We start from the raw sequence: 26,190 nt of genomic DNA, 5'->3' as shown, positions 1-26,190 counted from the left end.
ATAGTCTTTGCCTTTTTCCTTTTACTGGAATGCATGACCATACACTTTCCTACACTACATTCCATCTGCCACTTCTTTGCCCATTCTCCGCATCTGTCCAAGTCCTTCTGCAGACTCTCTGCTTCCTCAACACTTCCTGCCCCTCCACCTATGTTTGTATCATCTGCAAATTTGACCGCAAAGCCATCAATTCCATCATTAAAATTGTTGACATTTAACATGAAGCAGTCCAGATAGCTACCACTGTGGAACATCACTTGTCACCAGTAGCCAATCAGAATAGGTCGCCTTTATTCCGACTTTGCCTCCTGCTAGTTACCCAATACTCATGTTCAAACAAGAGAAGATCTATAGGTGCTGGAAATTCATGCAACACACACAAAATGCTGGAAGAGCTTAGCAGGCCAGACAGCATCTAAAGAAAAGAGTAAACAGTCGACGTTTCAGGCTGAGACCCTTTATCAGGAATGGAGAAAAAAAGATAAGAAGTCATCTTTCTTATCTTTCTGACTTCTCATTTTTTTTTTCTCCAGTCTTGATGAAGGGTCTTGGCCCAAAATGTCGACTGTTTACTCTTCTCCATAGATGCTGCCAAGACTGCTGCGTTCCTCCAGAATTTTGGGTGTGTTGCCTCTATCTATGCTAGTACTTTTCCTGTAGTAGTAGAGAGTTCAAGAAAAAAAGGTAAGATGATGCTGGATATATTTACTGAAACCTGATCGACATTCTAAAATGAATTTGTTAAAAAAAATATACCAGTGAGGAAGGGAATTGATGTGTGGCTTATTCCAGAGTTTCAGGTCTAGGAAAGGACTGAAGTTTAGCTGCAGTTTGACAAATAAGATGGGTTGGAGGGTGAGAAAGAGAAGAGAAAATGGGATCAGAACAAGGTCAGAATAAGGCTTGGGACAAAGCTTGCTTTGTTAAGAAAAATGGGGTGTTTAATAGCAAAAGTCCTGAGCAGATGAATTCAATTTTACCTAAAATTCAGTGGACAGTTAGTTGTGAAGCCCAGTGTAGTAAGAGTAAATGACAGGGATTTACATATACAAATTAGAAAGAGGCTGGAGGTTATTGTCTTTCTCCAGGAGAGTCTTGCTTCAATGGCGAAATCACAGTGTGACAGATACACCCATTGAACTTGTAAAATTGGAAATGGAGACCATATTAGGAAAATGGTTATGTGCAAGTAATGAATATTTTACTGAAAACAAGAGATTCAAAATTGGAGCTGAAGCAGAAATTAGAAGATCGTAGCTAAAGAAATATAACAGATAGAAAAGAGTTGTTGCAGGGTGCTTAAAAGTTGTCATAAGGTTGTCACATGCACGAGTTATTGGAGCTCTTTTTCAAGTACAGCTACTTTATGTGGATGCCTTAACAAACTCTTGCAGATATTCAGTGTTTCACAGTGCAAACCATACGTGAATTACCACCAAAGTTCAAGAACAAGAATGTCTCAGAGCAAATTTTAAGGTAAAAGTTTCTCCATTTTTATTGAGCATGGGTTCTGGTGCTGATGCAGTGTTTAAACTACCAACTAATAATTCAGAAACCTGGGTTAAAATCTGGAATTTGCAAAAGAAAAACTAGTCTAAGTGAAAATGATCTTAACAGTTATTGGACTATCATAGAAGACCTTTTGATTTCCTAATGTCTTCTCTCAAAGGGCAATTGAGATGAACTATAACTATAACAACAGTATTCGGATCCAGATGGCAATATCCTTCCAGATAAGAAAAATTATTCCACCTGTTTAGTGCACCCACCCTCATTCAATTGTATCTTAGACTGCATTTTATTTAATCTTCCCTGTTCTCAATATCATTGCTTCCATTATGCTCTAATACCCATTATAACTTTTTTTGTAATTCTATATTTCAAAATATTCCTAGAATAATTTCTCTTTTCTGTGAAACTCAACTCTCTCTCCCTTTGTCCCTTATTAATGTGATGCGTTACCTGAGAGCGATCTATCCCTAAAACCAAATGTCCAATATTTTCCCAAAGTTCAGACCCCACCACACAGGATAAGTCTTTGTGACTTTTCTCCTCATTTAAATGATTGGTTTCAGCTGGGCAGATTACTCTTTACAATTGCATTACTAATTATGTTTTCTGACATGTTACTGAAAAATGGATGTGAATACAGGTTTCCCCCTCCATCCGAAGGTAGAGCGTTCCTATGAAACGGTTCATAAGCTGGAATGTCATAAAGCGAAGAAGCAATTACCATTTATTTATATGGGAAAAATTTGTGAGCGTTCGCAGACCCAAAAATAACCTACCAAATCATGACAAATAACACATAAAACCTAAAATAACAGTAACATATAGTAAAAGCAGGAATGATATTTTAAATACACAGCCTATATAAATTAGAAATACTTCTCTACAATGATTGCCTGCACTGTTCCTGTAGCGAAAATCTCACGCAAGCACTGTCGGCAAAAACACGGTGCAAGCGCTCGGCAGAAAATCTCACGCAAGCACTCTGGGCAAAACACTCTCTCCAGTAACCTTTAAACTATGAAGCTGCCAAATCATACCAAATAACACGTAAAAATACACAGCCGATATAAGGTGGAAATAATGTATGTATAGTGTAGTATCACTTACCGGAATTGGGACAGCGCCAAGAACACTGATGATGGTGTGTTAGGCTGAGTCGTCGCAGGTTGGGGTGGTGCAGTGGTCCCCACCCTCCGGGCAGCGAATCGATACCGATCCGCGAAGAATGCAGCAGTAGCCGGGACGCACCCAGTACATCTTTAAGAAAAAAGCCGAAACAAACAAGCTAATTAATTAGGTGCCACCCGGCACGTAATTGTCAGCCCAGATCAGAGGCGATTGCCGATTGCCCAAATGGCTACCTTCAATGTCATAAGGAAATATGAGAAATTGGGAAAATTAATATGTCATAGAAACTTACAGGCTTTGAACACCCTACAGTTCATTACTGAGTGTAACTTCCATTTTACTCTTCACGTTTTGGCATTATAGAATCACAAATGTTTTATAACTTCCTTACTGATATATAGTGCAGAGTATTCCATTTTTATTCCTAGTAGGCAGATCAGATTTCGCCACAGTTTCAAATGATCTGCAAAATTCCCTTATAAAAAACCTTTTTTCATTCTTTTTCCCTGATCTCTATCGATCAGTGTTTTTAACAGCAATTTTACAAAGCTTCATCCTCTTCACTAAGCAGCATTTCAACAATAAGCTACCATGTACACTAAGTGTGTCTACATTCACTAGGCAGCCTCTTTCACTCTTGGGTCCCATTTACAAGGAACATTCCACCTCCCCCTGAACCTCCAAACAAACATAGGCCTGATAAATCTCCATAAAGGATACAACATTGTTCTGCTCATAAATGATTAATCCATCATCACAGATACCTCTTCCTTCAGCCCTTTGCCCTTTTGCACTGAGCAACATTCTGACCAATGGAATCCTTCAGTAATCACAAGTTTTTTTTCACTAATTGAAGCTTCCAGTATTCGTGCTCATCCCCACTGAACACCAGATCCATAAATGTCAAAATTTCCAATGGGAAACATCAGGGACAACAAAAAAGGTGAAGACTGCTGATGAAAACAAGAGAAACTCTGCAGGTGCTAGAAATCAAAGCATTGGATTAATTGCCCAATCAAATCAGGATGATTAAGGGTCTCAGCCCAAAATGTCAACTTGCTTACTCTTTTCCATAGATGCTGGCCTGCTGAGTTCCTCCAGCATTTTGTGTGTGTTACTACAGATGAAAATTTTGGTTTGTTAAATGGGAGGTGATGGAATTACTGATAAGAATGAGTGCTTGAAGTGGAGGAAGACTTTATATATGCGTTTTCCTTCATAGTGAATGCTGAAATGTTTAATGGACAAATAGAAGAACAAATATATTGCTTTAAAAATGTTTATTGAGAATACTCTCAGCCATGCGGCATCCACAGGGAATAGGGATGCCAGTTGCATTATTACGCTGGTTGCATGGGAATCGCTCAAAAACATTTCTGTAAAGCCCATACTTGTATTTTACATTCATATTATAAAATATTCTTGAATTATATACCATCCTTCTAAATAACAATGTTCTACACTGCAACTCTGTTATAAGACAAGACAGTATTAATACAAAGTACAGCAAAAACAAATCAAGTATTATATTAGTTACTAACATGCCAAATCTTCAAAGAGGATTTGAAGATTTGCTGCTAATCTGTCTACAACTGAACACCCATTATTATTAACGATTGAATCATTAATTAACCAGAAATATTTTTCACCCATCTTACATTTTGGAAAAATATGAAATTGCTTAATATTCTTACAGCTTTTTTGCTGGTTCTATAAGAATCTAGATCCTTATATATCAGATAAATATAAGTTTCAACTGTGGCAACACATTGTTCTTTCTTTCAGCGTTTGCTGTGCCTCAGCTATTAGAATCTAGTCCTCTTTTTTTACTCCCACACTGTTTACCAGTCACTTTCTGACCCTGTTTTCAGTTCGTGTTTGTCTGCTATCAGAAAATATTTCCCTTAATATTAGCAAATGTAGAAAAAATTCTTCTGAATCATTAATTCTTTATTGGTCTGATCACTATTAATTGTTGATTTTTAAATCGTTTTCAATTTATGGCAATTATTACTACTGTCCGTGTGGTCTATTCCTTTTTGGTATTTGATTTCTTCTGTTAGGAAATTGTTCTAGTGAATTGAACCTTCTCCTTTCTTCTGCATTGTAACAGTCATTATTGATTCTTCCTACTCACTGAAATCCATGAGAGTAGTTTAGAGAATATGGATTAATTGCTAACCAGGTTTCAGACTTGACCTGCTGCATCCATTTACTTACATTGCGGAGAAAGTTTTATATTCAGCCTTTGACAGATTCTTCTCTAATCATTCTCCATTCCTACCATGTATTTGAGCAACTGTAAAAGTAAAGATTCCTTGATCTTAAGACATCTTTGGGAATTTTTAGGATCTTTCTTAAGAAGACTTTAGGAATGTTGAATCAATTTTTATGGGGTAGATTGGGCTAGTCTAAGAGTGCTATGTTTTTTTTTACTGCGTAGCAGCAATTAGAGGCAGAAAGGAAAGATTTTTAACACACAGTGCTTCAATATAGGATGTTAAGGATGCACTACCAAGCTTATTTCTTAAGTAACTTGAAGCCTTCCCAGCCTTGGTTAGTGAATTCCATAAATTCACTATCTTCTGGGTAAAAGAATCTTTTCTTATTTCTCTTGAATGACTCCCCATTTTGAGACTGACATCTAATCCTGCACATCACACCCACCATGGTATACTCTAGAAAACTTGGTATATTCGTATAAACTCATGAGAGGACGGGCCTCATCGGCTTAGGCTATCTTCATATGACACATCTACCATTCTAAGACTCAACCTTCTGAATCTTCACTGCAATCTCTCAGTTGCAAACGTACCTTTCTTTCTTCATTGCTTGCGTAACCTGCACATTAACTGTATATATGTGTGAGAGAGAGAGAGAGAGAATGAGTTGCATTTTAATATGTTTCTGGCTATTCTGTATTCCCTTTTCTTACCAGAATTCATCTTTTCTAAATTCAAAATTTTCTTCAACCTGAAAGGTAAAGGCATATAATTTTGCAATTTAGGCAATATTGTAAGTTTTTCACACCATATAAGATAGTGAAAATAACCCTGATTTACATTCTTATCTTGTGAATCTTGACTGAACCATCTTGCCCATTTTTAGTTGCCTTGAAAAAGTATATATTATGTGCAAACTATACATTCATTCTTTAAAAGTTAACCATTGCCGGTTTAGTGCCATTACTTTTATTGTAGTTCTCAATCTGCAACAGCTGACTCATGCCTTCACTCTTGTTTTATTCAGAATTAAGACAACTATTTCCAATCAAACTAAACCACTTACAACTTTAATATAGAATCTTGTCATGTATATTGTTTCCTTGAAGACATTTAAATAGATCCCACCCTCTACTAAACATAATGTTCTGGGATCTTATCTAGTGGATTGGATTAAACAATTGATTTTTCCTCTAAATTTGGCAGTTATCAGTTCTGTTCTTTTTGAATGGGTATTCTCATGTATATGAAATGATAAATGCACAAGCATGAAAATGTCTCAGAAAGGAAAGAACTGGTAAATTGGACCTTGCTTCATAGTATGAGTCAGAAGACATTGTGGGATGAGTCTGCCTGGGATACCAGAACACAGTCATACTGAACGATCCCTGATCCACCATTGAGCACAACTGCCATAGCATCCAGTATAGCCAGTACACTTACAGGATACGCATCTTTTGAGTGTGGAAATGGTCTTCTTCAGTCTACTACAGTGTGTAGTTTTGAACTACTTTCGGCTAAAGAGCGAAATATTTTAACATGTAGTGCAGTGTATGTGCATGTAATGTTAACCATGTATGTAGTGAACATTGAATGTAGTGGTGTATTAGTGTCTACGTAGATTTTGACCAGACACATGAAATCTTTGAACCTTTTCACACCAGAACTAAATTCTCAGGTATCACTTCTGGCAGTGATCTCTCTGGTTACTTCTTTCTACTGATGCTTCAACTCTGCTCAAGATTGAGGTGCTGTTTACCTGGGTCTACCAATTTACAGATTGTAATGAAGGTTCCTGTTAATTGTATAAGCCGCAAGAGTATTCTGTAGTTTTGAAATGTTTTGAACTGACTTGGCAAAGCTTGATTAAATACTCAACCAAAGTAAAAGTTTCTGAAGGCCAGGAACATTGGAGTCATTACTCACTGCTGGCTGTTCAAGTCAAACCGAATGGTATAAAGAAATTTGGCTCTGAACATTGGACAATAATAATAATTGCTTTTTAACCTGGAGAATTGGCTGACAGAACTGAAGGGCGAACTCAAAATTTACTTAAATATGAGATCTAGTTGTAAGTCAAATCACTTCTTCTTGTAGAAGGGGTTGTGAGCAATGAGGGTAGCTTGTGGGGTGGGCTAATGTGGTCATTTGTCCATTGTCAGATTTGTTATGCACAGTTGCATTAGTATTTATGAACTGCCAGTCATTGTTTCAAAGAAAAATGAAAGTCAGTATACTCTGATAAATATCTGTCTTTTTCTCCCTTGGGGCCCCATTCTCTGAAAGGATATTTCATGCGTGGAATTGCTGGTAGGCAATTGTGAAGATTCCATTATCTTTTTCCACTTGGTTATCCAATGAAAAGGGTAGACACTAATAAGGACAATCATACCAAATGGATCACTCTCAATCTTATGAAGGTTTTTGCTTTTCTTTTGAATGAACTTCTTGCTAGTTTCCAGACAGATAACCAGATTATAGAAACTTTTCTGATTGGGCCCACCTTGCGATTGCACAAAGGTTTGTTTCTAAGCTAACAGAAGACGTTGCTGTTGGTGTTTAATAAACTGCTTCATTGTGAAAGGGTGTTATTCTGTTGATATTAAGACCATTAGACATAGGAGCAGAATTAGGCCAGTTGGCCCATCGAGCCTGCTCCGCCATTCAATCATGGCTGATCCTTTTGTCCCTCCTCAACCCCATTCCCGGCCTTCTCCCCATAACCTTTGATGCCGTGTCCAATCAAGAACCTATCAATCTCTGCCTTAATTACACCCAACGGCCTAGCCTCTGCCTGTGGTGACAAATTCCACAAATTCCCCACCCTCTGGCTAAAGAAATTTCACTGCATCTCAGATATTTGGATTTTCTCCCCATTTAGAAGATCGTCTCCACATTTATTTCTACTACCAATGTACGTGACTGTGCATTTTCCAACATTGTATTTCATTTGCCACTTTCTTGCCCATTCACCTGATCTAAGTCCTTCTGCAGCCTACCTGCTTCCTCAACACTATCTGCCCCTCCACCAATCTTTGTATCATCTGCAAACTTAGCAACAAAGCTATCTATTCCATCTTCTAACTCATTGATATACAGCATAAAAAGAAATGGTCCCAACACCAACCCCTGTGGAACACCACTGGCTGCCAACCAGAAAAGGATCCTTTTACTCCTACTTGCTGCCTCCTACCAATAAGCCAATGCTCTAAAAATGTTAGTAACTTTCCTGAAATACCATGGGCTCTTAACTTGGTAAGCAGCCTCGTGTGTAGCACTTTGTCAAAGGCCTTCTTAAAGTCCAAATATACAACATCCACTGCATCCCCTTTATCTATCCTACTTGCAATCTCCTCAAAGAATTTCAGCAGGTTTGTCAGGCAAGATTTTCCCGTAAGGAAACCATGCTGACTTTGTCCTATCTTGTCCTGTGTCACTAAGTACTCCATAACCTCATCCTTATCTATTGACCCTAACATCTTCCCAACCACTGAGGTCAGGCTAGCTAGTCTGTAATTTCCTCTCTTAAAGAGTGTAGTGACACTTGCAATTTCCCAGTCCTCTGACACCATGCCAGAGTCCAGTGATTTTTGAAAGATCATTACTAATGCCTCCTCAATTAGTATATGGATTTCAGCAAGGCATTTGATAAGGTACCCCATGCAAGGCTTATTGAGAAAGTAAGGATGCATGGGATCCAAGGGGACATTGCTTTGTGGATCCAGAACTGGCTTGCCCACAGAAGACAAAGAGTGGTTGTAGATGGGTTATATTCTGCACGGAGGTCGGTGACCAGTGGTGTGCCTCAGGGATCTGTTCTGGGACCCTTACTCTTCGTGATTTTTATAAATGACCTGGATGAGGAAGTGGAGGGATGGGTTAGTAAGTTTGCTGATGACACAAAGGTTGGGGGTGTTGTGGATAGTGTGGAGGGTTGTCAGAGGTTACAGCGGGACATTGACAGGTTGCAAAACTGAGCTGAGAAGTGACAGATGGAGTTCAACCCAGATAAGTATCAAGTGGTTAATTTTGGTAGGTCAAATATGATGGCAGAATATAGTATTAATGGTAAGACTCTTGGTAGTATGGAGGATCAGAGGGAATTTGGGACCCGCGTCCATAGGATGCTCAAAGCAGCTGCGCAGGTTGACTCTGTGGTTAAGAAGGCATACGGTATATTGGCCTTCATCAATCATGGAATTGAATTTAGGAGCCGAGAGGTAACGTTGCAGCTATATCGGACCCTGGTCAGACCCCACTTGGAGTACTATACTCAGTTCTGGTCGTCTCACGACAGGAAGGATGTGGAAACCTTAGAAAGGGTGCAGAGGAGATTTGCAAGGTTGTTGCCTGGATTGGAGAGCATACTTTATGAAAACAGGTTGAGTGAACTCGGCCTTTTCTCCTTGGAGTGACGGAGGATGAGAGGTGACCGGATAGAGGTGTATAAGATGATGAGAGGCATTGATCGTGTGGATAGTCAGAGGCTTTTTCCCAGGGCTGAAATAGCTGCCACAAGAGGGCACAGGTTTAAGGTGCTTGGGAGTAGGTACAGAGGAGATGTCAGGGATAAGTTTCTTTACGCAGAGAGTGGTGAATGTGTGAAATGGGCTGCCAGCAACGGTGGTGGAGGCGGATACGATAGGGTCTTTTAAGAGACTTTTGGATAGGTACGTGGAGCTTAGAAAAATGGGTAACCCTAGTAATTTCTAAGGTAGGGACATGTTCGGCACAACTTTGTGGGCCGAAGGGCCTGTATTTTGCTGTAGGTTTTCTATGTTTCTATGTTTTCAATCTCTACTGCTACCACTTTCAGTACCCTAGGGTGCAGTTCATCTGATCTGGGTGATTTATGTACCCTTAGGTCTTTCAGCTTTTTGAGCACTTCCTCTCTTGTAATAGCAACTGCACTCACTTCCCTTCTTTCACACACTACAACTTCTGGCACACTGCTAGTATCTTCCACAGTAAAGACTGATGCAAAGTACTCATTTAGTTCATCTGCCATCTCTTTGTCCCCTATTATTATTTCTCCAGCCTCATGTTTTTCTCGGTCCTATATCCATTCTTTTATTTTTTACATACAGTACTTGAAAAAGCTTTTACAAATATTTGTACACTCCACTTTGATATTGTTTGCTAGCTTTCTTTCATATTTCATCTTTTCCCTTCTAATGGTTCCTTTAGTTGCTCTCTGTAGGTTTTTAAAAGCTTCCCAATCTTCTATCTTCCCACTAATTTTTGTTTTGTTGTATGTCCTCTCTTTTGCTTTTGCGCGCGCGTACACACACACACACACACACACACACACACACGCACATACTCACACACACTCACACACACACACTTTACATTAGCTTTGACTTCTCTTGTCAGTCACAGTTATACTGTTTTGCCATTTGAGCATCTCTTTGTTTTTGGAATACATCTGTTCTGCACCTTCCTCATTTTTCCCAGAAACTCACGCTATTGATGCTCTGCTGTCATCCCTGCCAGCAACTCCTTCCAATTTATTTTGGCCAACTCCTCTCTCATACCATTGTAATTTATTTACTCCATTGAAATACTGCTTGTCAGACTTTACCTATCAAATTTCCCTTATCAAATTTCAAGTTGAACTCAATCATATTGTGATCACTGGCTCCTAAGGACTTTTTTTTACCTAAGCTCCCTAATTGCCTCCAGTTCATTGCATAACACCCAGTGCAGTTTTGCTAATCTCCTAGTAGGCCTAATGACAAACTGCTCTAAAAAGCCATCTCATAGGCATTCAACAATCTCACTGTCTTGAGATCTATTACCAACCTGATTTTCCCAATCAACACTCGTTAAAATCTCCCATGACTATCATAACATTGCCCTTTTGACACACCTTTTCTATTTCCTGTTGTAATCTGTGGTCCACATCCCAGTAGCAGCTACTGTTGGGAGGCCTGAATATAACTGCTAACAGGGTCCTTTTACCTTTGTGGTTTCTTAACTCAACCCAAAAGGATTCAACACCTTCCGATTCTATGTCATATTTTTCTACTGATTTGATGCCATTCTTTAATAGCAGAGTCACGCCACCCCATCTGTCTACCTTCCTATCCTTCCGATACAACATGTAACCTTGGACATTCAGCTCCCAACTACAACCATCCTTCAGCCATAGTTCAGTGATGGCCACAACATCATACCTGACAATCTGTAATTGTGCAACAAAATCATCCACCTTATTTCTTATAATCCGTGCATTGAGATGCAACTTTTTGACTGCTGTATTTGCTATCCTTTTTGATTTTGCGTCCCTAATACACTGATACTCACCCTGCTGGCTGCAATTTTGTCTTATCTGCCTGCCCTTCCTGACAGACTGGCTGCATGCTACCTTTGCTTTTTTTTAACCATCCGTCCTCTCCTGGGTCCCTTCATTCTGGTTCTGCGCCCCCCCCCACTGCCAAATTTTAATTTAAACCCTCGCCAACTGCTCTAACAAACCTGCCCCTGAGATTATTGGACTCCCTCTGGTTCAGGTGCAACCTGTCCCTTTTGTACAGGTCATACATCCGCCAAAAGAGATCCCAGTGATCCAAGAACCTGAAGCCCTGCCCCCTGCACCAGCTCTCAGCCATACATTTATCTGCCAAATCATCCTGCTTCTACCCTCATTAGCACGTGGCACAGGTAGCAATCAAGAAATTACTATACTGGAGGTCCTGCTTCTCAGCTTTCTGCCCGGCTCTAAATTCTCTGTTCAGGGCCTCATTGCTTTTCCTTCCTATGTCATTGGTGCCAATATGTACCAAGACATCTAGCTGCTCTCTCTCTCTCTCTCTCTTGTTCAATGCTCTGTGCTTTAAACCTGTGAGAATTAACCAATGAAAACACTATATACAAGGGAAATACAGATATGATTTTAAAATTGCTTTCAGTTTTTTCTCAAAACAGGCGAGGCTGTTATTTCCACTGAAGACTCTATCTTTGTCATCTTGGAGAATGTTTGTTGACAAAAATCACCTCCACTGCCCTCCCCCCCCCCACCCCCAGCCACACCAAACACACACACAGAATTTCTGACCAAGTGTGAGTTTATGTAAAACATACTTCTTCCTCTACGACTGAGTGTCAGTGTCTTAGAAGACCTGTAATTTCCCATCTGGGATCAGGTGATATTTCTTGAAGAGGATTAATTTATGTTACTGGAAAAAGGATCAGGTATATGACTAATTAGGATGCTCATGTATTTTATAAATAAGTGGTAGACCTGTTGCAACACAATTGTAAGCTATTGAAAAGACTAACCACAGAAACCTGTTGGGAAACAAGGAAAAGTCCATCTAATGAGTGTTCAAGTGAGTCATGAATTTCTAGTTGATTAGTGGTTACAGCTACCAACAGGAAAATACCTGACACTCAGTTATGATTCAGCTTTGATTGTTTATTCAGTCCACACATTTCTGAGATCTAAGTTCCCTGTGCACGTGACAAAAATCACTTCTTAATTAGCGTAGACTAATCAGAAACTCTACCCAGTCATTAGCTTGGTGGAATTTGCCAGTAATATTTGTTATCTTTTAAAGCCTATTCCTGCATGAGGTCTGAAACCTCCTTTGTTATTCAAATGTTAACCCATTTCCTTTGAACTATAAGAACTCGATTAATGTGGCATGGGAATGAATTTTGGTGCAGCGGTGCCACAGCACAAATTCTCTTTGAAATTATGAAATTTGGCAAAAACAAATGAATGACTTGGAGCAATTGTGGATGTTTTGGTGTTCAGACTGTGGCTCTTCTGGCAATACCTAGTATGCCAGGGGTCATTGTCAGAACCAAAGAAACTAAAGTGATTACCTAAGAGTTTGTGAGTACATACATGGGAGTGTCTTGAAAGCCGTAACCTCTACAACATGTTTTAATGATGATTATTTCATGCCAAACCCTTTTGCTGCCTTATTAATAAATTTGCACAAGGAATAAATGATGTTTGCCGGTTTTACTTTCATATTTGATTCATTAAGTTTTAATGTCAGGATATAAAGTATTAAAGATATTTTACAGAAAGGTGACTGTACTTAAATTGTTCTTGTAATAAACAAAATTTTAATTCTTTATTTAACATAGGAGTACTCTAAAATTTATAGAAGAGTTTAATATGCTCAACTTTATCCTATTTTGGCTTATTTACATTTTTGTAATGTATTTGTTGATTTTGTTTTACAGTTTTTACGCTGTGAATGAAGTGCAACGATTCCAGTATTCAAGACCAGTCAGGAAAGGAGAGAAAGATCCAGACAATGAATTTGCTGTAATAAATTATGTTTTTTTCTAAATTGTACATTTATCATATAGATACTTGTATTTGCCAACAATTTCTTACTCAGTTTTGCTACGTATAGATTCAGTAAGCTGTCATTTCCTTTTCTTACATAGAAAATAGGTGCAGGAGTAGGCCATTCGGCCCTTTGAGACTACACCGCCATTTATTATGATCATGGCTGATCATCCAACTCAGAACCCTACACCAGCCTTCCCTCCATACCCTTTGATCCCCCTAGCCACAAGGGCCATATCTAACTCCCTCTTAAATATAGCCAATGAACTGGCCTCAACTGTTTCCTGTGGCAGAGAATTCCACAGATTCACCACTCTCTGTGTGAAGAAGTTTTTCCTAATCCCAGTCCTAAAAGGCTTCGCCTTTATCCTCAAACCGTGACCCCTCGTTCTGGACTTCCCCAACATCGGGAACAATCTTCCTGCATCTAGCCTGTCCAATCCCTTTAGGATTTTATACGTTTCGATCAGATCCCCCCTCAATCTTCTAAATTCCAAGGAGTACAAGCCTAGTTCATCCAGTCTTTCTTCATATAAAAGTCCTGCCATCCCAGGAATCAATCTGGTGAACCTTCTTTGTACTCCCTCTATGGCAAGGATGTCTTTCCTCAGATTAGGGGACCAAAACTGCACACAATACTCCAGGTGTGGTCTCACCAAGGCCTTGTACAACTGCAGTAGTACCTCCCTGCTGCTGTACTCGAATCCTCTCGCTATAAATGCCAGCATACCAATCGCCTTTTTCACCGCCTGCTGTACCTGCATGCCCACTTTCAATGACTGGTGCATAATGACACCCAGGTCTCGTTGCACCTCCCCTTTTCCTAATCGGCCACCATTCAGATAGTAATCTGTTTTCCTATTTTTGCCACCAAAGTGGATACCTTCACATTTATCCACATTAAATTGCATCTTCCATGAATTTGCCCACTCACCCAACCTATCCAAGTCACCCTGCATCCTCTTAGCATCCTCCTCACAGCTAACACTGCCGCCCAGCTTCGTGTCATCCGCAAACTTGGAGATGCTGCATTTAATTCCCTCATCCAAGTCATTAATATAGATTGTAAACAACTGGGGTCCCAGCACTAGGCCTTGCGGTACCCCACTAGTCACTGCCTGCCATTCTGAAAAGGTCCCATTTATTCCCACTCTTTGCTTCCTGTCTGCTAAGCAATTCTCTATCGACATCAATACCTTACCCCCAATACCGTGTGCTTTAAGTTTGCACACTAATCTCCTGTGTGGGACCTTGTCAAAAGCCTTTTGAAAATCCAAATATACCACATCCACTGGTTCTCCCCTATCCACTCTACTAGTTACATCCTCAAAAAATTCTATGAGATTCGTCAGACATGATTTTCCTTTCACAAATCCATGCTGACTTTGTCCGATGATTTCACCTTTTTCCAAATGTGCTGTTATCACATCCTTGATAACTGACTCCAGCAGTTTCCCCACCACCGACGTTAGGCTAACCAGTCTATAATTCCCCGGTTTCTCTCTCCCTCCTTTTTTAAAAAGTGGGGTTACATTAGCCACCCTCCAATCCTCAGGAACTAGTCCAGAATCTAACGAGTTTTGAAAAATTATCGCTAATGCATCCACTATTTCTTGGGCTACTTCCTTAAGCACTCTGGGATGCAGACCATCTGGCCCTGGGGATTTATTTGCCTTTAATCCCTTCAATTTACCGAACGCCACTTCCCTACTAACATGTATTTCGCTCAGTTCCTCCATCTCACTGGACCCTCTGTCCCCTACTATTTCTGGAAGATTATTTATGTCCTCCTTAGTGAGGACAGAACCAAAGTAATTATTCAATTGGTCTGCCATGTCCTTGCTCCCCATAATCAATTCACCTGTTTCTGTCTGTAGGGGACCTACATTTGTCTTTACCAGTCTTTTCCTTTTTACATATCTATAAAAGCTTTTACAGTCAGTTTTTATGTTCCCTGCCAGTTTTCTCTCATAATCTTTTTTCCCCTTCCTAATTAAGCCCTTTGTCCTCCTCTGCTGAACTCTGAATTTCTCCCAGTCTTCAGGTGAGCCACTTTTTCTGGCTAATTTGTAAGCTTCTTCTTTGGAATTGATACTATCCCTAATTTCTCTTGTCAGCCACGGGTGCACTACCTTCCTTGATATATTCTTTTACCAAACTGGGATGAATAATTGTTGTAGTTCATCCATGCAATCTTTAAATACTTGCCATTGCATATCCACCGTCAATCCTTTAAGTGTCATTTGCCAGTCTATCTTAGCTAATTCACGTCTCATACCTTCAAGGTTACCCCTCTTTAAGTTCAGAACCTTTGTTTCTGAATTAACTATGTCACTCTCCATCTTAATGAAGAATTCCACCATATTATGGTCACTCTTACCCAAGGGGCCTCTCACGACAAGATTGCTAATTAACCCTTCCTCATTGCTCAAAACCCAGTCTAGAATAGCCTGCTCTCTAGTTGGTTCTTCGACATGTTGGTTCAAAAAACCATCCCGCATGCATTCCAAGAAATCCTCTTCCTCAGCACTTTTACCAATTTGGTTCACCCAATCTACATGTAGATTGAAGTCATCCATTATAACTGCTGTTCCTTTATTGCACACATTTCTAATTTCCTGTTTAATACCATCCCCGACCTCACTACTATTGTTAGGTGGCCTATACACAACTCCCACCAGCGTTTTCTGCCCCTTAGTGTTATGCAGCTCTACCCATATTGATTCCATATCTTCCCGGCTTATGTCCTTCCTTCCTATTGCGTTAATCTCCTCTCTAACCAGCAACGCCATCCCACCTCCTTTTCTTTCATGTCTATCCCTCCTGAATATTGAATATCCCTGAATGTTGAGCTCCCATCCTTGGTCACCCTGGAGCCATGTCTCTGTGATCCCAACTATATCATAATCATTAATAACAATCTGCACTTTCAATTCATCCACCTTGTTACGAATGCTCCTGGCATTGACACACAAAGCCTTCAGGCGCTCTTTTACAACTCTCTTAGCCCTTATACAATTATGTTGAAAAGTGGCCCTTTTTGATGCTTGCCCTGGATTTGTCGGCCTTATTCCCTTTGAATTGGTAAGCTAATTTATTAAACTCCCAACGAAAGAAATCAGAAGCAAAACATGCTGTTTACAAAGCCTGCAAATTATTGCACGGTCATCTGTTGGAATAGTTAGAAACTAGGATAAGCTATTCATCTTTTATTGAGTTTCATCCCTGTTCATAGATTTGATGAATCATTTTGTCTTTGCTTTTCAAAACCATGAAACTGATTAAATTTTTATATGCAGTGTAAACATTCAAGGCCTTAGCATTGTTCCCAGGGTACCTCACTAATTGCTATCCTTTGCTACAAACTACCTTCCAACTCTAATTCAACTTCATTGTGTCTTATTAAGCTAAATTCTGATCCAGTCTGGAAGCTTCCCGCACTTCATTTACATGATACAAATGAAAAGGACTTTTTTAATAGATGCATGGAAAATGTAGAAAAGGCACAAATGTTAAAATCAAGAAGAAATAGCTGTTAATAATACTCTTTCTAACAATGCTAATTTTGTAGTGCACTTTTCTATAAAACGGTATGTTCCTCTGCTAAGAGAGGATGATGTTGCAAATATTAGCTGTTTAATAAATTTTATTCTAAATTACTGTTCAACTGTACTTTAATTTCTATAATCTCATTTAATTTTCCATACCAGTATGATTTATCAGTGTAGACATTTATGTTTATGCTGTCAGCCAATAAATAGTCAACATAAGGAACTGCAGAATAATTATTATAGATTTCAATTTATTATAGTGTTTATGATCACTCAAGCTTCTCTGTATTTTTGATTATCTAAACGGTTTAATACAATCTTAAATATTTGTTATTTTTCCAGACTTTTGATTATTTAAGCATTCATTCGTTAAGAAAATTTATTCAACACAGATTTTATAATCCATATCAGTGGCAAATAATCCTGTTATTTAGAAATGATTGTACTGACTTTTTACACTTGTGTTCACTGTAGTAGTTAGTAAGTAATTAAACTTACTATAATTGTAGATCCCAAACATGACATGAATAAAATCTGATACAATAAAGTATTTTGTGTTATACAATATGAATAATAATCAACAAGAGTCAGGTATATTTTTAAATTGTGCTGTTGCTAGTGCAGTTAAGGATAGAATAGACTTAAATGTCGAAGTGGTGAGTGATTCTACAAAACTTTGTTTTTCCAAAGCTCAGGCTAATTGCTTAAAATTGTTTCCACAGAATATGTGGATTGAAAGAACCACTTATGTGACAGCATACAAATTACCTGGCATTCTGCGATGGTTTGAAGTAATTTCTGATTCAATGGTAAGCATGACTCAAATATCCATATTAAATTGTCTTCCTAATTGAGCATGTAGATAAAATGAATATAATTTGTCTGCATAGTCTTTATAGGCAGTTTGGTCAAAAGATATATGTGAATATGGTACATGCAACAAACTAAATCATGTTGAACTAAAGAGGGAAAATGCAGGTTGGAGAACGGTGAAGCCCCTCTGACTCTCTGATATATTGGTGGGTAAATTTCATCCTCAAAGGTGTTCAGAAATTAAGCAGTATCAAAGAGAATTACGTTGAGGGGAATGGATGTGAGAAAGGAACTCTGATAATTGAAGAGCCAGCAAGCCTTGCTCTTTGTTTCAAAACCCTCCCAAGATTTTCTTCCAATCCAGTGTGCACACTAGGGCACAGAATGAGACATGCTTGCACTTCTTCCACAAGGTTCATTGGGAGCTTTCTTCCTCCAAGATTTCTTGAATATTGAAGCAGTGAAAGTAAAGTTGATATTCTATTGAGATCAGCTAAACTCTTAATTGAATGGCACAGAGCAGACTTAAGGGGCCTAATTGCTTACTGTGCCTAACTCATTTGTCTATTAGTATATTCATCAAGGGCACCTTGAAGTGCAAGCATGACTTAGCAAATTGGTAGCTGTAGTAGTGTTGTAGCATATGAAAATAATAAACAAGTTGAATAATAAAGTAACACACATCAAAGTTGCTGGTGAACGCAGCAGGCCAGGCAGCATCTGTAGGAAGAGGTGCAGTCGACGTTTCAGGCCGAGACCCTTCGTCAGGACTAACTGAAGGAAGAGTGAGTAAGGGATTTGAAAGTGGGAGGGGGAGGGGGAGATCCAAAATGATAGGAGAAGACAGGAGGGGGAGGGATGGCGCCAAGAGCTGGACAGGTGATTGGCAAAAGGGATATGAGAGGATCATGGGACAGGAGGCCCAGGGAGAAAGACAGGGGTGGGAGGGACCCAGAGGATGGGCAAGAGGTATATTCAGAGGGACAGAGGGAGAAAAAGGAGAGTGAGAGAAAGAATGTGTGCATAAAAATAGTAACAGATGGGGTACGAGGGGGAGGTGGGGCCTTAGCGGAAGTTAGAGAAGTCAATGTTCATGCCATCAGGTTGGAGGCTACCCAGACGGAATATAAGGTGTTGTTCCTCCAACCTGAGTGTGGCTTCATCTTTACAGTAGAGGAGGCCGTGGATAGACATGTCAGAATGAGAATGGGATGTGGAATTAAAATGTGATTGCCCATCCTCTGGGTCCCCCCCCTCCTTGTCTTTCTTCCCGGACCTCCTGTCCCATGATCCTCTCGTATCCCCTTTTGCCAATCACCTGTCCAGCTCTCAGCTCTATCCCTCCCCCTCCTGTCTTCTCCTATCATTTTGGATCTCCCCCTCCCCCTCCAACTTTCAAATCCCTTACTCACTCTTCCTTCAGTTAGTCCTGACGAAGGGTCTCGACCTGAAACATCGACTGCACCTCTTCCTACAGATGCTGCCTGGCCTGCTGCGTTCACCAGCAACTTTGGTGTGTGTTGCTTGAATTTCCAGCATCTGTAGAATTCCTGTTGTTTGTGAATAATAAAGTAACTTGTACATGTAATATTCCAATAATTTGCAGTTATTATGTTCTTGTTCATGTTAATACTTTGTACGTGATAAATAGGGGAAGCTGAAGAACAAAATAGAATATGTGTTGAGTTTCTGCACACTGATCAGTTTAAAGCATTGTTAAAAAATACTTCTTAATGAACTGGTCCTTTTCAAAGTATACTTAAATAATTTTGTGTTGCTGCTGTGAGATCTCCTTTAAGACTTCTCTGAAGTGCATTAATTTGTAATTGTGGTTGACCAGTTCATTTTCTTACCCTCTTTAAATCAATTGGTCAAAACCTTACTCAGAAAACTTTGTTAATGCCTCAAAAATATTCTTCAATGCAATTGGGAAAAACATTGAATTGATAGAGAATTGATAAAAATGGTTAACATTTTCTTTGTCAAATATTGAACTTCAATCCCAGATGCAGTAATGTTTTACTTCAGCATCTAAACACTTTGTACCTGTTAATCGTGAATGATGATCACAGTTTGGAGTGAAAATAGGGGTGCCAACTGCACAGTTGTAAAATGCCAGTAGCCATTAATAGTACTGTATGTGTGAATAAATTTGAGTAAGAATTATTTTTATGCTTCCAGCTCTTTGTCTCTCTCTCCATTTTAATTTTTATTATTTGCAAGGAGTGGAGTGGATTAAGTCACCACTATGTTAAGTTCTAAAATTTCTTTTGATGTAATTTGTCTGTTGCTGGGTTTGCATGAAGTGGTATGTATTTGGAAAAGCTCATCAAATTATCCTGCTTGCAAGACTAGCTTCATAGAGGAACATTGCTAAGGGATAGCTCAGTGAATTAATTTTCAAAATTTGTGTTTTGTGCAGAATAGCGTAGATAAAATAATTGTTATTTTAAAAAGGCATGTAAACAAAATTATATTCTTATTTATTGCAATAGCATTAGTATTATTTTTGAAATATTTCTGCTGACTCATTCACAGGAGGGCAGTATTATATTTTACTTTCCAATCTTATCAGCCATCTGTGAACACTTCAACCTAGTTTTGGAAATTGAAAATCAGATACATTTGAAATTTTGTATGTGAGAATCTGACCATCTGTCCAACCATGACCAGTACTTTCACACTCAAATCTCTAAAGATTATGTTTACCAGACTCTTTGTGATATTGCTCTAATATATACGTCTGCGTAATTATACAAACATTGGAGTAGCAGAGCAATATTTAGATATTCTTATCAGAAATTTGGAAAATACATATTAAACAGCTATCCTGTATTGGTCTTTACAATAGAAGATATGAATAAAAGCAATTTAAAAATGTAACAGCAGAAGCCAGCTAGATTCAGTACACAATGAAAAAATATAATGATGTCTGAAGACAGACAACCGTTGTCAGTAAAGTTATCTCTAGGTGTTAGGCGTTAAGGATATAGATGCTCAAACATAACAATATAAATCTATTAATTTCAATGAGATTGTTTGGAATTAGATTAATTTAATTGTTTTGGTTTGTGATTGAATGGATGATAGGAAATAGAATAATGGTATTTGTTCTTCTTGGCAGATTGTAACAGGGGTCCCCAACCTTTTTTGCAACGCGGACCGGTTTATTCTTGCGGACCGGCCGACCTGGGAGGATGGGAGGGTAGGGTTGCCAACGGACAAGAGTAGCAATCAAGTACGTGGTGTTTACCCCGAGAAAGACTACAATGACCATGAAGCCTTGTGCGGGCACCAGTGCGCATGCGTGTACATGCCGATTTTTTTTTCTACAAATCGTTTTTGGCGATTCTGTACGGGGGGCGGGGTGGTGTTAATCACAACTGGAATATAGGGGATAAGTGGCTAATACACTCAATTTCATTTCTAAAAAGGGTTTATCTAATGAATTTAATATTAAACACACAGCGCATATTTTCCTCGCATGAATATAGTGATAAGTCAATTATCAGGGGAGCTTGAAGTAAGTGTTGAACGAACTTCCAGTAGAAGTGGTAGAGGCAGGTTCGATATTATCATTTAAAGAAAAATTGGATAGGTATATGGACAGGAAAGGAATGGAGGGTTATTGGCTGAGTGCAGGTCGGTGGGACTAGGTGAGAGTAGCGTTTGGCACGGACTAGAAGGGCAGAGATGGCCTGTTTCCGTGCTGTAATTGTTATATGGTTATATAAGTCACTTATAAGTCAATAGCATCATAACATTTTAAGTAACGTTTGGATATCAAACACACAGCGCATATTTTCCCCTTATGAACATATAAAATCATTGCAACACACCAATATCGCTGAATCAGTGGGAGCCCTGTGCTTGTTTCCCTGTAACGAGACGGTGCCATTGAGGGGTGATGGGAGACAGCGATACATGAAGGGGGTTCCCTATGTCCAGTCTATTCTGCAATTTAGTTTTTGTTGCATTTATTGCAGGGATACATTGGAAATGGAAGCAACGTTTTCAGTGCTTTCGTGGCTATCTCAGGATATTTAGCCTTGACTTTAATCCAGAATGCTGGCAGAGATGTTATGTCAAACATACTTTTCAGCCCGCCGTCATTTGCAAGCTGAAGGAGTTGATCTCCTTCCCGCGCTGACATGGATGACACATGTATAATGACCTTGCGTGCGTTCAAGCTCAACAGTGGGCGTGACAGGGAATGAGGAAAGGTGCAGCTGACTCATATCGCCAAATCGTATCGTTTCCTCGCGGCCCGGTAGCACATGCTTTGCGGTCCGGTACCGGTCCACAGCCCAGTGGCTGGGGACCGCTGGATTACAACATGGTGTCAACCAAGAATCATAACCACACTTTGCAGCATTTCACTGTTTAAAAAATGACTTTAAGAAAGAGCTATATACTATACCTTGATTTGTGGATTGTTAAGTGGCAAAGTAAATGTAAATTGGTGCAATAAGTTTCAATGGAGGCAAAATTGAAGCAGTTGGTGTTCAATGGAAAAAAAAAGTGAGGCATAGTTTGACCCCAAAAAGGAATTGGGGTTTTTTTCCAAAGTGTGAGAAGCTGGAGATGAATTGGATGAGAGATTTAAGCTTTGAGTTTACTAATCACTAGCTACAGGAACGAAAAATAAGCAAAAAACAAGCAAAAAACATGTTGCCTTTACTGCAGGAGGAACAGAATATCATGCACCATTTATTAGTAATAATCAACAATGTTACATTGTTACTGCACAACTGTCTATAAAGCAAACTGCTAAAGATCATTTAACTCAACAGAATGTTAAGGAAAGGATACTGGATGGTAAAAATGCATTCTTACATGTTTTTTCCTTAATGGGGATGCCAAAAAACACAGATGCTGTTTAGCCATCTGACTTGCAAGATGGAGCACTTTTGCTTTCAGGGTATATTTTTGCATTGGTGGGACATTGTTACCAAATTCATGAGTCCCTTTAGGTAACCTTGACAGTACTGTTTTACACTTTCCTTTGACTATTGAGAATAAATTCTAGCAGTTTTTTTGCATGGCCAGTTAATGGTGTATGTGCATAATTATGGTGTTCAAGAAGCAAAATGCTGGAGGAACTTAGCAGGCCAGGCAGCATCTATGGAAAAGAGTACAGTTGACATTTCTGGCCAAGACCCTTCATCAGGACTGGAGAAAAAAGATGAGAAGTTAGAGTAAGAAGCTGGAGGGAGGGAAGGAAGAAATACAAAGTAGTAGGAGATAGGTGAAACCGAGAGAGGGGAAAGAGTGAAGTAAAGAACTAGGAAGTCGATTGGTGAAAGAAATAAAAGGCTGGAGAAGGGTTAATCTAATAGGAGAGGACAGAAGGCCACGGAAGAAAGGGAAGGGGGAGGAGCACCAGAGGGAGGTGATGGGCAAGTGAGATAAGGTGAGAGAGGGAAATGGGAATGGGGAATGGTGAGGGAGAGAGGTGAGGGGGTCATTACTGGAAGTTCGAGAGATCGATATTCATGCCTTCAGGTTGGAGGCTATCAGGCAGAATATAAGGTGTTGCTCTTCCAACCTGAGTGTGGCTTCATTGCGGCAGTAAAGGAGACCAGGGACTGACATGTTGGAAAAGGAATTGGAAGTAGAATTAAAATGGGTGGCCACTGGGAGATCCCACTTTTTCTAGCACAGCGACCATGGGAGCTTGGCGAAGCAGTCTCCCAATCTACGTCGGGTCTCCCTGATATATAGAAGGCCACACTGGGAGCACCGGATACAGTAAATAACCCCACCAGACCTACAGGTGAAGTGGCGCTTTATCTGGAAGGACTGTATGGGGCCCTGAGTAGTAGTGAGCGAGGAGGTGTAGGGGAAGGTGTAGCACTTGTTCTGCTTGCAAGGATAAATACCAGAAAGGGGAATCAGTAAGGAGGGACAAGTGGACAAGGGAAGTGCATTGGGAGCGATCCCTGCGGAAAGCAGAAGGAGGTGGGAGGGAAAGATGTGCTTAGTGGTGGGATCCCGTTGGAGAAGATGTAAGTTACCGAGGATTATGTGCTGGGTGTGGAGGCTGGTGGGGTGGTTGGTGAGGACAAGAGGAACACTGTCCCTGGTGGGGTGGTGGGAGGATGGGGGTGAGGGCAGACGTGTGTGAAATGGAAGAGATGCGAGTGAGGGCAGTGTTGATGGTGGGGGAAGGGAAGCCTCTTTCTTTGAAAAAGGAGGACACCTCCTTAGTTTTGGAATGAAAAGCCTCACCCTGAGACCAGATGCAGCAGAGACAGAGGAATTGAAAGAAGGGGATGGCATTTTTACAAGTAACAGGGTGGGAAGTGATTATAGTTCAGCTAGCTGTGAGAATCAGTGGGTTTATAAAAGGTATCAGTAGATAAGATGTCCCCAGCAATAAAGACAGAGAGATCGAGAAAGGGGAGGGAGGTATCAAAAATGGAGCAAGTAAATTTGAGGGCAGGGTGGAAATTGGAGGCAACGTTGTTGAAGTTGGCGAGCTCCATATGGGTGCAGGAAGCAGCGTCAATGCAGTTTTGTCAGTGTAGCATAGGAGATGTTGGGGACTGATACCATTGTAGGCTTGGAACATTGACTGTTCCATGTAAAGGCAGGCATAGTTGGGACCTATGTGAATCACCTTTAGCTTGGTAATGTATTTAGGAGAATTGCAGGATGGTTAAATTGCTTATGATTGCACATCTGGAAAGGGCTTCCCTTCCACTGTGCAGGTTTCAGACAATGGAAGGGAAAGCCCTTTCAAATGTACAATCAAAGGCAACTTACCTATATGGCAATTCTCCTGAATGCCTTACATTTAAGCCCCAAGGGGAAAAGAAGAATATTTCCCCTTGGGCAAGTTCTCTTCCACCTCCAGATCATTCTTCCTCTTCCTCTAGTTAGTCAGCCAAGGGCTAAGTTGTCCTTTTGGCTATTTTGTGCAGGATGCTACAGACGATTGTGAATCTGTTGAGTGTGCTTAGTGTGACAGTGGACTGGTGCAAACACACCAATTCAAATGGAGTAGACAGGTGATTGCCTGTTCCAGACTCCTTTTATTGTAACTAAAGTGGTGTTGATGGCTGGGTATGGGAGCTACTCGCAGTACCCATATATTGGTTAAAGGGGTATAACATAACAGCTTCCACTTATGTTGCATTATATATAAGATACTTCACATGACTCCCATCAAAAAAAAATTGATGCTGCACCAGATGGAGAGATGACAATAATTTGGCAAAATAAGTTGATTTTAAGTGATGAATCTGCATATAGGAGGTAGATTGAAAATCTAGTCAAACCTTGCTCAACATCAGCAAAACCAAAAAGCTGATTATTGACTATAGGTGAAAGATGCCCCATGGTCAATGATCCATGATCCATGATCCAGTCCTTATGACAGGATTGGAGGTGAAGGGGATCAGTAACTTCAAATTTCTTGGTGTTATCGTATTAGATAATTTACCTTGGGACCACCGCCTAAGTGCACCTGAAAGAAGGAATAAGAGTATATCTACTTCCTTAGATGTTTGCGTAGATTCGCCATGGCACCTAAACCTTTGACAAGTGTCTATAGATGCACAGTAGAGAGTTTTGTAAACTGACTGCATCACAGTCTGATATTGAAACACCAATGCCCAGAAAAGTCTACACTAAGTGGTGGATACAGCTCATTTCATCAAAGGCAAAGCCCTCACCATTAAGCACGTTTACAAGGAGCACTGCCACAAGACTTTGATTTTTGACTTTGAAATGGGACAGAATTCAATGATACTACAAATGTCTTAGTGATAGCACAGGTATGAGATTCAAAACTCAAATTGGTGCCAAAAATACACCAAGGTTGTGAAGATATTTTTGAGTTGCCAGGGAGAAAATTGGAGTTCACAGCTGAAGAATACTGTTTATAATGGGACACAAAGATGGATTTTTTTTTCTTAGTTCCTTGGCCTTTTCAGAGGCCTTGAACACCAGTGAAGCTTTTTGCACTCCATCAAACTCCTACTAGCTTGGATGTCACTCACAAGCATAAAATTTCTATGAGAAATGTAAATACAGCATTATCATTCATTCAGTGTTTACTACAAAATCTGGGTCATTTTTCTATGTAATATTTAATGATGCTCGTTAGAGTGAAGAATTGGAAATCTAATTAGAGATTAGGGAAATGGCTCAGCACTGACTAGATGAGGCGAAGGGTTTCCTTCTGGTGCTGTACTTTTCTAGGACTCTGATTGACTCTCTGGCACGATGCATCCTAGTGGTTTAAACCTGATTGTTGAATAACAACTCACTACAATCCAAAAACATAGATTATCCACAACATGACTTTAATTGCTTTAGGAACAATGTGATAACATTATATCGAGCAAACTAAATCATTTTAATGGACTTAATTTTATATAACTAATTTGATTGTACCTTATGCACAATTCGTAGCTTGGTGACTTCTAAGAGAAATTGCTTTGAGGAAAATAAACCCCTAGAGCTGACATAATTTGAAATAGTTGTGTCTCATTATGTTACGGAAAATTTCTTGTATCTGTTTATAAGTTATTTGTATCCTGAATTTTGATTCTGTTTGTAAATTATAAATATGATAGATAATAATGGGAAAAACATATCTAAAAGAAAACATAGTGTTTTAATATACAGGTATAGTTTGATG

The 26,190-nt window shown here is 39.6% G+C and overlaps 1 protein-coding gene across 3 annotated transcripts in view; it reads left to right on the top strand.

The window, feature by feature from the left end:
* The window catches only part of dock1 (dedicator of cytokinesis 1), a 555,786-nt gene that overhangs the window by 488,140 nt on the left and 41,456 nt on the right, over window positions 1–26,190 (top strand). For all 3 annotated transcript variants that reach the window (XM_072239408.1, XM_072239407.1, XM_072239409.1), the window contains 3 exons: window positions 1,395–1,476; window positions 13,065–13,149; window positions 17,450–17,536. In XM_072239408.1, coding sequence (XP_072095509.1) covers window positions 1,395–1,476; window positions 13,065–13,149; window positions 17,450–17,536 — 254 coding nt within the window. The remainder of the gene's footprint in view (window positions 1–1,394; window positions 1,477–13,064; window positions 13,150–17,449; window positions 17,537–26,190) is intronic.

This window comes from Mobula birostris, chromosome 21, assembly GCF_030028105.1.
Source record: "Mobula birostris isolate sMobBir1 chromosome 21, sMobBir1.hap1, whole genome shotgun sequence".
Lineage (NCBI taxonomy): Eukaryota > Metazoa > Chordata > Chondrichthyes > Myliobatiformes > Myliobatidae > Mobula > Mobula birostris.
Note: the sequence above shows the minus strand (reverse complement) of the source record. Positions and strands in the feature narration are given on the sequence as shown.